This window comes from Malaclemys terrapin, chromosome 8 (genome assembly GCF_027887155.1).
Source record: "Malaclemys terrapin pileata isolate rMalTer1 chromosome 8, rMalTer1.hap1, whole genome shotgun sequence".
Taxonomy (NCBI): Eukaryota; Metazoa; Chordata; order Testudines; family Emydidae; genus Malaclemys; species Malaclemys terrapin.
Genome location: NC_071512.1, coordinates 94,009,797 through 94,022,946, shown reverse-complemented (window position 1 = coordinate 94,022,946; position 13,150 = coordinate 94,009,797). Strand labels below are relative to the sequence as shown.

The window sequence follows — 13,150 nt, the reverse complement described above, 5'->3', positions numbered from 1 at the left end:
GATAACAAGATTCATGAGTATCATTTTCTATTAGTAAAATGATGGAGTTTATATGAGCTTGTATTGTCCAGGTGAGGGCTGGGCAGTACAACACATACATTTCTGGGAGAAAGTCTGGAACTGGGAATTTGCTGGTGTTGCTCTGTAGTGTAATTCATGAGCGACTGGCTATAGCACTCATACTCCATAGCTGGGAGTAACTTACATGATGGAGGCTGTATGTGAGCAAACCAGGAGTGGTAGCTCTCACGGCGAAGCAGTGTATAAGGCACCCCAGGTTGGAGAATTGAAGGGACACAGCTGTTCATCAGTTCAGATTGTACCCTGGGTACAACTGTCACAAAGGTATCACTAATAACTCTCTGGTCAATAATATCATGGTGAAATGGCTACAGCAGCATAGTATGTAAAGTTATGAATATAAGCTGAAATCATGACTGAAGATGTTTACCAGACAAGTCTGGGAAGTGGGTAAACCTGTATCTCAGAGACAAACGACAAGGTGAGACTTCTTGCCAGGTGTCATTAAAACTGATGGCCAATCGTCTGTCAAGTGGCCATTCTTTGTCAAGGAATGGGTCAGGAACAAACAGATTTGCATCTTAGCAAACAGCAGCATGAAATCTCTTTCATCAAAGATTCCTTGTCTCTATCCTCACAGCAGGAATGAACTTTATCTAGGGTAATCCTCAGGAAAATGCATTTCAAAGGGTGACTGACCTATACAAGTCAGGGCCCAAAACACCCTAAGTTCTCTCTCACTATTTATCTCTACTTCACCTAAGATGACAAAAGAAACAGTCTTTAGACTTTGGGAGCAGATCCTGGCCTGAGAATTTGGTCTGGGAACATGTGTTAACAATTTTACCTTGAACCAAGTCTAACTTGTTAAGTTTTAGCACTAGAAAACATTTTATCTTCATTTTTCCTATAACCATTTCTGACTTTAAGGCCTTATACTTGTACTCACTTAATCTCTCTCTCTCTTTGTAGTTAAATAAACTTGTTTTATTCTTTAATCAAATCTAATCCGGTGTTGCATTCAAATTGAACTGTATGGGTAACTCCATTTAAAATAGCAAACTACTGGATATTGATCCTCTTAGAGGGGCAATGGACCTAAAATATCTGAACTGTCCAGGAGAGGGCTAGACAGTACAGAATACGCGTTTTGCGGGAAAATTCGGGACTGGGAGTGTGTTGGGGTTGCCCTATAAGTGGTAACCAAGGCTGGTGGAAACCAGAGTGTGACTGGAGTATGCTGGCAGGCTGCAGCTATACACAGACACTCAGGGTGTGCTCCGCGCGCTGCTGGCTGTTTGTGAGGGGCTCAGGTTGGGAACTACAGCAGCAAAACATCATGAGGCACCGCTGGTTGCAAGGCAGGTGGTGACACAGCTCCTCACTGGTCTGAACAGCACACTAGAATGTCATAATGTCATACAAACATGGCAGCTAAAGAACAGTGGTTTAATGTATATATACAACCATCTGATTTAGAATTTTTAACATGGAAGACAATGCAAATGACATAGAATGCATATGTGCCTTTGTGGCTACAGTGCTGAAGTTAAACAGCAAATGCTCAGTTGGGCTTTAGTTCAGTCCAATTAGTTTAGCAATAGCTACTAAGGTAATAACTTCAGCATTGCAGGTTTTATCTTTGCAGATCTGTATTAGAAAAGAATATGCAAGTTTATTCTAAATTTTCTTTACAAATACAGTAGCATGAACCACAGACACACTGTTCTTTTGTCTCCCATTAGGCCATACACAATGTTTGAGATGATGGCCCAAAGAAAAAACATTGCTATCCCATGGGGGAGTAGGAATCGTTTTGGGTGGAAGGAGACGAAATTAAACAGTGTGGGAAATAAGTGTATGTAAAGGTCTATGGTCAACTGGAATAAATATTCTATCAAATAAAGGTAAGTTATTTTAGCCTATTGTGGCCACAATTTATAGTGGCCTTACAAAACAGGTTGTATGATGGTGCGAGGATTTGTTCCTTCCTATTAAGATGCAAAGAAAGTTTACGACTGACAATACATTCTGTATATTTTAGCACAGGAGAGAGAAGTTACAATATTCTCTTTGGCCCGGATCAAGAGTTAACTACATTCTTGGTCACCTTTCTCCCCAGTGTACATGATTCTATCATTGTGACACTGATGATTTGCCTCAAGAAAGTGTGAGAAAAAGCACATATTGAGGTAAAACTATCAACTGTACGAAAAGCAAAACGGAACAAAAAAATTGAGTTTAAGTATTCTGGATGTGACTGATTTAGAAAAGATAGTTGGAAATCAAAACACTCCCCCTCCCTTCTTTTAAATAGACCCATTCTGGAATAGAGAAACTCCGGCAGCTTTGTGAGGCCACAAGATATCACCCCCAGTTGAAGGCCTTCAAGAATCCTAAAAAGACCCTTCTCAATTAACATATGTCATCTTTTTGCGAATATAGGTAAAATAGCAACATCAACTTTCTCCCTCTGAACCCCGCAGTCCCTGAAGTCATGGGGTAGGCCAGCAGCTGTTCATATGTAAACTTGCAATTGAATTTTATTTATTTCAAAATATTAAATATAGAAGTTGGACATCACATGCACGTGCACCACAGTGCAAAACACAAAACCCATGTGTTATGCCTTCTTCTTTCTCACTCTTCTATAATACCTCTTGTGTTAGAAACACTGACCAAACTGCTCCTAAGCTCACCTTTTGATTGAGGGGGGAGGTGTGTTTCTGATGTTTATAGAACACCAGTTACTATAGTATTTCCCTTTCCACTCTGGGGAATGTGCAGAGCACTAACCAGAAGAAGTAAAGCAGAAATGAAAATGGAGCTTGGAAGCCAGACCATGACTGTGGAGATCTATGCTTACCACATACTGTTCTGCGAACAGAAGTGCTGGATATATCCATTTGTTTTAACTTTTAAAATGGTACACAACATCCAACACATTCTGGTCTGCAAAGCAAGCATCTGGTTGGATTCTTGAAGTTTAGGAAATAAATGCACAAGCTTTACAAGCCACCTGGGGACATTTTTAGTGTTTACTATTCGGCATCATCACTGCCTCCTTTCTCCTGGTCTCCAGTAATTTGCTGTGTTTGTACAAAGAAATACTAACTATAATCCAGGCTTCTGTAGCACCACTGGTCACCATTTTAGAGGTTGGTTAATTTTAATAAGATAAACTCTGATAATTTATACATGTCAAGGAGAGGAGGAGATTTTTTTCAAAAGTGCCTAAGTGAGTGTGGAGCACAGGTCCCATTGGCTTTCAGTGGACTGTGGCACTTAAGTGCTTTAGAAAATGTCACCCTAGGTCATTAGGTTTATCCCTGCACCCTCTTGAATGCATTTACACACATCTTCCTGGTGATATGTTAAGCCAGGGATCCTAAATACAATCCTAAATCCTGTCGTATTTACCACTCGAAGCCACATGTGACCTGGCCAAATTACAGTGCTGGACAACTAGATTCTGCTTAAGTTCTCAAATAGTTTTAATAGGATACATCAGTCTTCACTCTGCCATATCACATATATGCAGTGTTGCTTTGTGTGTGAAAAAGCTTCCAGGTTACACTTAGAGGTGGTTGCACTGCAGTGACTGGAAGAAATATCTAGTTGGTAATTTGTTTTAAGATCTCATCTATATACATTTAAATCTATTTCCTATGATGCACCCTCTGCAACATCATGACTGAGAAATCAGTACCTGGATTTTAATGTGTAGGATAGTCAGAAAATTCTCTTGAAGCCAAAAACAGACTGGCCCCTTTTTTGGACTTTATCAGACTTTTAATAAACAAAAAATTGATTTGTATCCTAGTTTGAAAGTGTCAACTTACCTGCATTGAAATCAGAATGAAATCAATTAGGCTACCAATTCCACAAAACCCTACAGTGCAGAACTTTAACAAACCTAGAAAGGAAAATAAGACTTAATTGCAGCCTTAAGCAATTCTCTATAAAGTTTGTGGAACTTTACAGTTTCCAGGTGCGTAGGCATTTCCCCCCCATCTCCTCTCCCCCACCCCGAACATTTTACCGTGAGAGTGAAATTAACACAAGAATATTTTCATTAATTATCAGAGTCTTTGTTTTTACATTTATGCACCAACCTGTAAAGAAACTTGCTTAGTTTAAAAGATTTAAATACAAAATGATTTTAACAGACACAATTCTGAGAAAAGGAAGAGAATGAACATATTACTGTCAATTTAAATTACTGAGTTTTTCCTTTCTCTTGCCGGATGCACAGTTAATCTTAAAACAAAGAAATCTTTGCGCACTGGAGCTCCAAAACTTATTTTAACATGAAACACTTTCTACTGTCTCAAGTTGTAGAACATACTAATTAGACTTTGGAAACAGCTGCTGCATTACATGCTGGGTTTGAATATTATTCTCATTGCTAGTGTATACAATACTAATCTTTAAGGGGTTGCCAACACTGTAGATACTTTTCTAGGAACTTTAATGTATTCATTCTAAATGCAGTGGAATATGTCTGTAAGTGACTAACAAATGATTGTTTCATTGAGATGATTTTCCATTAAAGGTCAGGCAGAACTGTAATAAAATGTGGAGATACTTAGAGGCTGTCTTTAGAAGCAGAAGGCTGCCTTAAATAGTTTATTGTACAGATTTCATTGTATGTGAACATTGTAAAAATTTCAAAAGCATCAAAGTGACTTAAGAAGCTTAAACCCCAAGGACTTTCAATGAAGCTTAAGGGGCTAAGTTACTTTTCAAAATGAGTGTCAGTCTCCTAAGTCACTTAGGCTCGTCAGAAAATTTTATCCAAGATTTGAAAGTGTGAAAAGGAATGTTTGTCTTTAACTAGGTCAAGTTAATTGTAGGATATTGTATGGGGAGAACTGTACTGTCTTTAGCAGGGAATACAAGTTTATACCTGCATGTAAAATGCACAGCACACTTTGGATGCAACAGAAATCAACATGCTGGAAATACAGGATACATAGAGACAGCCATATTGTTAAGAAAGTTGAAAAATGGAGACCTAATAATGAGTATGTGACTCTTGACCAAGAGGAAGAAAAACTGTTAGCAGGACGGCCTTCCAATGGACCAAAAATAATTTCGCTATGACACTATAATATGAAATGGTGTCAATCAATGAAGTACACAAGTCATGTTATATATACAAAATTATAAATACACAAATGTTTAAAACAAATTGTTCTCAGTGGTTGGTATCTGGGACTTGCAGCAGCCAAGCATTTTAAGCTTTGCCATCAGTATTGGCTGTAGTGTCAAAAAACATAAGGGCAACAGCCAGCAAAACAAATGCCAGCAACAGGGGACAACAGTGCTGAGCTAGGACTAAAATGATGCATGCCAATTTCTCTGGTAAATACTAGAGTACCAAATTTATTATCTTTGCAACTGGAGCATTCCCCACCCAAAGTATTCATGGATAACTCTCCCATCTTTTGTCACGCTCTCAATACATATTCTGAACCCCACTGGAAGTTGGCATTTTAGGGACCCAACAAGCCACTTTCACCCCACCATCTGTACTGGTGTCAGAAGCAGAGACAGTAGCTCCAAGTGTGTAAGCACTTTATGTATGGAATTAGCTGCAAGATTTTATCATTCTAGTCACTTTCATTTTCCATTATTGGTTATAGAAACACTTATTGAGCCCAATTTTTGCTTTGGGGAGTATGGGGAGGAAATGCAAGAAAAGAAGCAAAGACAGAAAGGAGGAAGAAAAAATAAACGAACAGTGGAAGTGACCAAATAATTGTAAGAGTAGAGGGGTAAAAAACAGGCCATTATATCACAAAAATTGTGGGTTATTTAAATTTAAGGGGAGGAACTCCAAACCCGTCTTCCATGTAACAAACGAACTTTTTCATCTGTATTCAGTAGTTTGGATGAACCAATGCTCCCTCTAAACACAGCAGAGGGAAGTATATGTCTGCAAGAGTGTTTGTAATTTTCATCACATTTATGCAAAATATTTCAGCACTATTTACTCTTTAGTTCTGCTTCTGTCAGGGAATGGATGATCCCAAATAAACTGACTGTTGACAAGCAAGCCATTGTATTGATTTTATATAAAAAATGCTGCAACCCCACTGCCCATCCCCCAACCATATTCTGAATATCAACAATGACACTTGGTAAAGGATTAGAATTTTGCAACAACCCATTCACTAATCAAACTTCAGACTTTCTACAGGAACAACTATCGTGGCTATAGGTCTTGATGCGTTAAGGGTTTGAGCCTTTGATTATTGAAGTAAAAAAGCCTGGGAACTTATAGTTAAATCCATCCTAAGTGAGGAAAAAATATCAGAAAAATTAGGGTGGATGTCTTTGGAGCTAAAAATCCTGAATTACATTTTTTAAAAATGACTACCATAAAGCACAAGGGTAATTGAATTTTCGTGAACCTGAGAAATTTTGGGGATTATTGCCCTTCTGGATAACGTAAGATGCTCAAGGCTCTTGGAAGATATGCAATGCCAGCCACGCGTCGACTGGAATCAACCTTCAGCCCGTGCTGAGGGCACCTGGGACCTGGTTCCATAGCTCAGGGGTTAGAGCATTGGACTTGTAAACCAGGGCTTGCAAGTGCAAACCTCACTGGGGCCTGAGCAGCAGTTTCTGGCTGGGCCTGTTGTCCCAAATTGCAAGTGTAGATTTAATATGGATTATACTAATGTGTAGAAGAGGAGAAAGTATTTTATCTGGAGACTAAAAAGAAACCTAAGACTGAAACAGGACTACACTTATTTCCTTTTCAAGTGAATAGTGTTACTTATTTGTAGCTATAAATTAATTTTTTAAATCCACATATTGCAAGAAATAAGAGCACATGGGGAGGGGTGCTCTATGAGTTTCAGAACATCTTGTAAGCAAAGCACCTGACGAACATGATCAGACTAGTCCAGTAGCTTAACAGTGGCTAACACCAATGGCTTCAGAAAAAGGTGCAAGATGCCCTACAGAGAAAGTCTCTTCCTAACACAATTGGTTAGAGATTGGCTAAAGTCCTGAAGCATAAAGGTTTACTTTCCTTCAGGGTGGATAAAAATCAATTATTTAAAAAAAAATATCGGATTTTTTTAATTTAAATCAGATTTTTTTTTATAAAATGCTTTTTGAGGGAAAAAAGATAAAGATACCTTATAGCTCAAAGATATCTCATCATGGAATAGGGATTATAAATTCTATAGTATGAAACAATATATTGATGTAATGTTTAAGAAAAGTTTTGTAAATGAGTTCCAATAGTTCATGGATTAGGGACCCAATTTTATGGGGGTCCAGAGGCTTCTGTATAGATTATTTAGGTTAATCTTTCTATCTACCCAATGGGACTCAGTGCTCAGTCTAGAAGATGATATCAGAGATGCTTAGTTTTGCAGTTCTCAAACTGTAGATTTGTGTCTCCAGAGATAACATGCTTGTTAACAGCAAAAATGTTTTTAAATAAATAAATAATATATAGAGGTGAGAAATAACAGACCTCAACCCTACTGTCCCTCTGCAAATTTGTGTACACAGAGTCAATCCCTTACCTCTCTAAAAGTGAAAGGTTTCAAAAAGTTCAATGAATAGAAGATTGTTGGGGGCGGAATAGATCTGGACAAGGAGAAGAAGTCTGGAGATAAATGTGAGAAGGGAGGGACAGGCAGTAGAAACAAAAGTGAAACTGTTTGAGCAGCATATTCCCGAAGTCTTGAGGTCTTTCTGAGTGTAGCCTTCATTGATTTGAGATCTTCCATACCATTCTCTTACTAGAAGGGAAAACCTATAATGGCAGCAGGCTGTAAAAGAGACCCAGTTTGGGAATAAGAACCATTCAAGAAATATATGTTTGCTGATGTTGTTTTAAAGGAAGTCACATCGGTGAACTGGTGGAAGTTACATAAGCACTTGGATTCAGAGACTGTTGAAGTGATAATCTCACTTTTAACAGCATTAGCTTCTGCCATGTAGAAAGAATATTTTCTTCCTTTGGACTAATTTGTTCCAAATTGAGAAATTGTTTGGGACCTGTAAAAGCAGGAAAGCTTGTTTTTCTTTTCCAGATTATGAACAAACAGGAAAATGAAGGTGAAGACTATGGAGTTAGCTGCAGAAGCCAATGTTTTAAGTTTCTCACGTTGACCTAGCTGATATAGTCGATTTAATTTTTGTTTTGTTTTTTAAATATTTCATTTAACTGTTTTAGTTAAAAACAATTTTAACAAAAACAAACCTGATTTTAAAAAACTTGAATGTTTAACTAAATTCAAAAATTCATATGCTTGTTTTGTTAAAATATTATATGTTTGCTGTTGAAGAAAAAAATCCAGAATATATAACATTGTTGGTTTATTTAAATAAAACAATTTAAATGTCTGTCTGGTGATGTTGTCCTCCTAATACAGCATGGCAAGAAAATCCTCCAAATATTAATGATTAACTTGTTGAATTGGAGATAGTTCATCTCCCAATGACTTCAAAATATCTGCTTCAATTATCTTTGGTAAAATAAATGACCAATCATTCATTTTCTGATATAGCTGTAAAACTAATCTGAAAACTTTTTGAAATAAATCACTTTAAAAATGTATAGTGTGTACCTTCTAAAGATGAAACCTACATCTATCTCTGAGTTCTGAACAATATGTATTAAGGTTATAACAACCAACAAGAATGCACTTTTATGTAGAAATCCATGATTAAATCAAGTCTTTTTAAATCAATTTGATTTAAATCAAATCCACCCTGCTTTTCTTACAAAACGTTAGATGTTTCTGCTATCCATACAACTTTTTGGCTTCAATGGGTATGTCTACACTGCAATTAAAAACCCATGGCCAGCCCGTGCCAGATGACTCAGGCTCGCAGGACCTCAGAGCCCTGGCTCCAGCCGAAGCCTCTACACTGCAATTAAACACATGTTAACTAGAAATTTTCCCCCCCCTGTAGAGGTAAGAGCAAAGAACCTTTGATAGCTCATTAAAAATGGAGGATTGTTGCAGGATTGCAAGATGTTTAGAAGTCTGGACAGTATGGTGTTATGTACTCTGTACTAACTCTTCACAATGATGTAGTCAATGCTATTCACTGCCAAAAAATAAACTTTATTTTAGACCTAAAATGTTAAGTTAGAGGTCTGGATTTTTTGATACTCATCTAAAACTGAATTACAGTATTCTCATATTTGGGGAGAGGGAGAATAAAGTTTCTGAATGAAGGCTTATGCAATTTTAGCTTGAAGCCTTGTTTGTTTGTATGGCCAAATGGAAATATGGAGGTTTACAAGTAAAGTTCAAATCCTAATTTAAATCCCAAGTGAGACTGAGTTTGGTGGTCTCACAAACACAAAACATGAATTGGTACTATATGGCACCATGGACCCCCTTGGGAACAGACTAACAAAGATGGAAATAGCAGGGGGCTTACAGCTCAGAAGAAAGGTGCATCAGCAGAGCTGCATGGGGAAGCTTTCACAATGAACGGCTAAAGCCAATGCTTTATTTCTCCATCTTCATGAGAATTAAATTCACTCAATTAAAGAGGAAATACCTTAGAGTGAAAGCCTTTGCCATACTATTTATCTAACAACAGGAGACTATTATTTTGTGACATCCTATTCTGACAGTTTCTTGAAGCAAGAAAAACTGGTTTATAGTCTGTCTTTGTATTGTCAGGATTTATACCATCTTGTTAAAAAATGGTATCTGTTGTATGTAGAAAGGTCAGTGAGGAAAATCGATGTGTGCTCCAGCTTTTAAAGTACCATGCAAAGCAAATGCGTGTATCTTGTCTTTAAAGGCAATGTGCCAAATAAACACATTTACAAAGTAGTAAGCACTATACAGCTTCATATAAGGATAGTCTATGAATGACAGCATCCGAAGAAGTGGGCTGTAGTCCACGAAAGCTTATGCTCTAATAAATTTGTTAGTCTCTAAGGTGCCACAAGTACTCCTGTTCTTCAGTTTTTTCAAAATATGAATTCAACAACAATATATATCGTGGTAAAAGAAGAAAAACAACAACTAATTTTTAAGGTAACCTGCTGCTTTGCAGGTCAGCTCCTAAACGTAATTTGCAGGAATTTAATATTTAAGAGGTATCTTGTTTGACAAAGCACAAGAATTCTCTACAAGAAGTTGTGTGATTAGTTACCAGTATTCTTTTTGCTTCATTCCTCTCCATCCTTTCAGAGGGAACAGCTTCCAAGCTTTATAAGAGCTTAACTTGCAAATATTTTAATTGTGGCTAATATCTGTGTACTATATTTCAGGTCCGATTGGTAATTTAAGTGTAATACATATAAGAATTCAAAGCCAAGGTTTCAGACATCTGCATTAAAAGTAGTGCACATCCTTATTCTAAGTCCACCTGATAAAATAAGAAAATATTTGTATTTTGAAACATTTGTTTTACAGAAATTGGGCATCTAGAGTTATCAATTGCCTCTAAAAAAAAAAAAAGGATCTTAGCAGATCTAATGTTTTTATGCAAATATAAATGTGCAAAATATAAATGTGCTAATTACTGCATGTCAGAAAAAAAGGCCACGGAGGTTAACACAGAATTATCCATCAGAACAGAGAGCATTAACATCACTTCATATTTAGCAGACAGAAACTCAAAGATCCCAGTTGAAGCAGTACTAGTGTACTTAGCTTCACCAGTCCATTACATCATGCAGTCTAGAGCTATACAAAAAAGGCAACTGTTTGTAACATACTGAGAAACTAATGAAGCTTAGACAGAGAGTTTCTTACAATATAGTGAAGGTAATTCTAGCAGAATAGGATTTATGTGTACCTTAAAAAGCCATCATCATTTTCTTCATCCTGTGGATAAATCTGGCAAACACTATCTGAGGTAATTTTTATCACTGTGGGAAGTCCTATTAAAGCCAATAGCTTCAAACAGAATTAAAAATAGTAAGCACTATCCTGAGTGGTAAATGTTTGCAGGATCAGGTCCCATATTCTGTTCATGTTTACTTGTTTTTGTACATATAAGATTAGGATCTGGTCATGCAGATGTAGATATGACACACTTATCTATACATGTTTAGATACATGTCCAGAAATCTATAGGTTATTTCTAGTACTTCGTTTTCAAAACCAGTGGAAAGCAATCTGTAAATACCTTGAATATCTTCAAAAAAGTTAGAAACAGGCAATTTAAAAATAACCTGAAATGACTGCAAGAGTGAAACTCTTACAATAGATTTTTCTAAAATCAGTATCTTAACTAATTTCATCTAAAAGGTGGCAACTTTTTTGGTTGGGAATTTAAATATCTTAGTGGAAAGCACAACAATCAAATAGACATTAGTTTACATATTAGTAATTTTCATAGAAATAAAAAGAATTACGACAACGTATTTTGAAATAGAAAATATTACCTGAAAATGAAGATCACTACAGTTATTAATTTAAAATGTTACATATCCAGAACAGTTAATACAACATATGCAGTAAGATTTAAGGAAATGATCAGCTAAGATGTTGTAGAAATTCATACATTCTCTTAAACGTAGACATGGGGAAATTCACACCAGATATTCCATCTTAACTTTGACCCTCAAGACATAGCTTATATAGCATTATATTGTGCAAGTTCCACAAAGACATTTAACTCATTTCAGCACACACATCGCTAATGTATAGTAACAGACTTACATTGAGCTACAAGAATATATATCAAGTTCTATTTTACACACATTCTAATTGCAGAACAGCACTTTTGCCTTTTCTGGTCTCTAAGTGCACTCCTACAGGTAAAAGGTCCCATGCCTATATATCTCCTAGGGTGGAGTTCTGCAGTTCTTGGACACTTAGGGTGCTGTAGCCCAGGGCCCAAACTGTGTATCAACAATGCTTTCCCAGCAGGTCCAAATGGGTTTGGCACCTGCGGTTCTTCCTTTCAGGACTCTGTGGCCAGTGGTATTCAGTGACCAAAAAGCCTACTTAAAATTAAAATATTTATTTTAATAGTAGGAATAAAGCATTTTAAAATAGCCTACAAACATATCTACCTTACCCAAAGGCTTAATATCCCCTGATGGCCTAAATTCTTCCAACTCCTTAGCAGATCCTGTGTGTCAGTCTGTTCTCCTCAATGGCTCCCCAGTAGCTACTGCCCTCCTCATGAAAGTCTTCCTTTTAAACTCTGTCTTTTGATCTTCTGGTTCCCAGGCCTTTTCCTATCCAGCACTGTCTCTTAACAGCCCTTGAGCATTGAGAGAAAGTGGCTTATCTTGAACAATTCTTTTCTTTTCTGCTGGTTTTCCTTCTAGCTCCCTACTGAATTCAACCAATATATTCACACAGAAAACATCCCAACAACCAGGTCAGCATAAACAATATTCATAAATTACAGAGCAGCTCCATTTCTGTCACACACATCTTCCTACAGTATATCTTCTACTATATAAAATATGTAATACTTAGAATACCAATAACTGATTCATAGCCTTTATACAACTGATTTCCTACACCGTGCTATAAGTTATATAAATTGTTAACCTGTACTGTGTGAACGTAAATAAGGCATCAGTTAAGATTATTATTGGAAAGTTTACTGCGACTTTTCAGAGCTGCTTTTTTAAAGTGACTGCACAGAATTGAAGAACATTTATTATTATAACTGATATTTCTTGGGTTTTGACAGCTGAATTTTCTCAGTATACATTTTTGTAATGAGAATATTACTTACTGAAACAACTTAAAATCATTACACTACTCTGATCACCTTTTTAGTCACAGTCACTTGGACTGTTACCCAGGGATCCCCATCATGAAGGACAAAAGAGCGGAGGCCACATTGACTCTCTCAACAGCATTGTCCAAAGTCAGTCCTGGGGTAAGCAAGCTCAATTCCCATAATTAATGCTTAACCATAACATATATTTTCTCATCAACAGATCTCAAACAATTCCACAACAGAGGGAATAAGGCTCAGAAAGGTTAAGTGATTAGCGCAAATTCACACAAAAGATGGGCAGCAAAGCTGAGAACAGAACATAGGCTTGCTGACTGTCAATCACATGCCCTATCCCCTGAACTACAGCACCCTCCCCTTTCCCACTACTAAGTTCAAGAGGAGTTATGTCCACTTAAATCAGGTCGGGATTTGG

At 37.0% G+C, this 13,150-nt stretch overlaps 1 protein-coding gene across 2 annotated transcripts in view; it reads right to left on the bottom strand.

The window, feature by feature from the left end:
* The window catches only part of TM2D1 (TM2 domain containing 1), a 38,843-nt gene that overhangs the window by 14,971 nt on the left and 10,722 nt on the right, over positions 1-13,150 (bottom strand). For both annotated transcript variants that reach the window (XM_054036850.1, XM_054036848.1), the window contains exon 5: positions 3,864-3,937. In XM_054036850.1, coding sequence (XP_053892825.1) covers positions 3,864-3,937 — 74 coding nt within the window. The remainder of the gene's footprint in view (positions 1-3,863; positions 3,938-13,150) is intronic.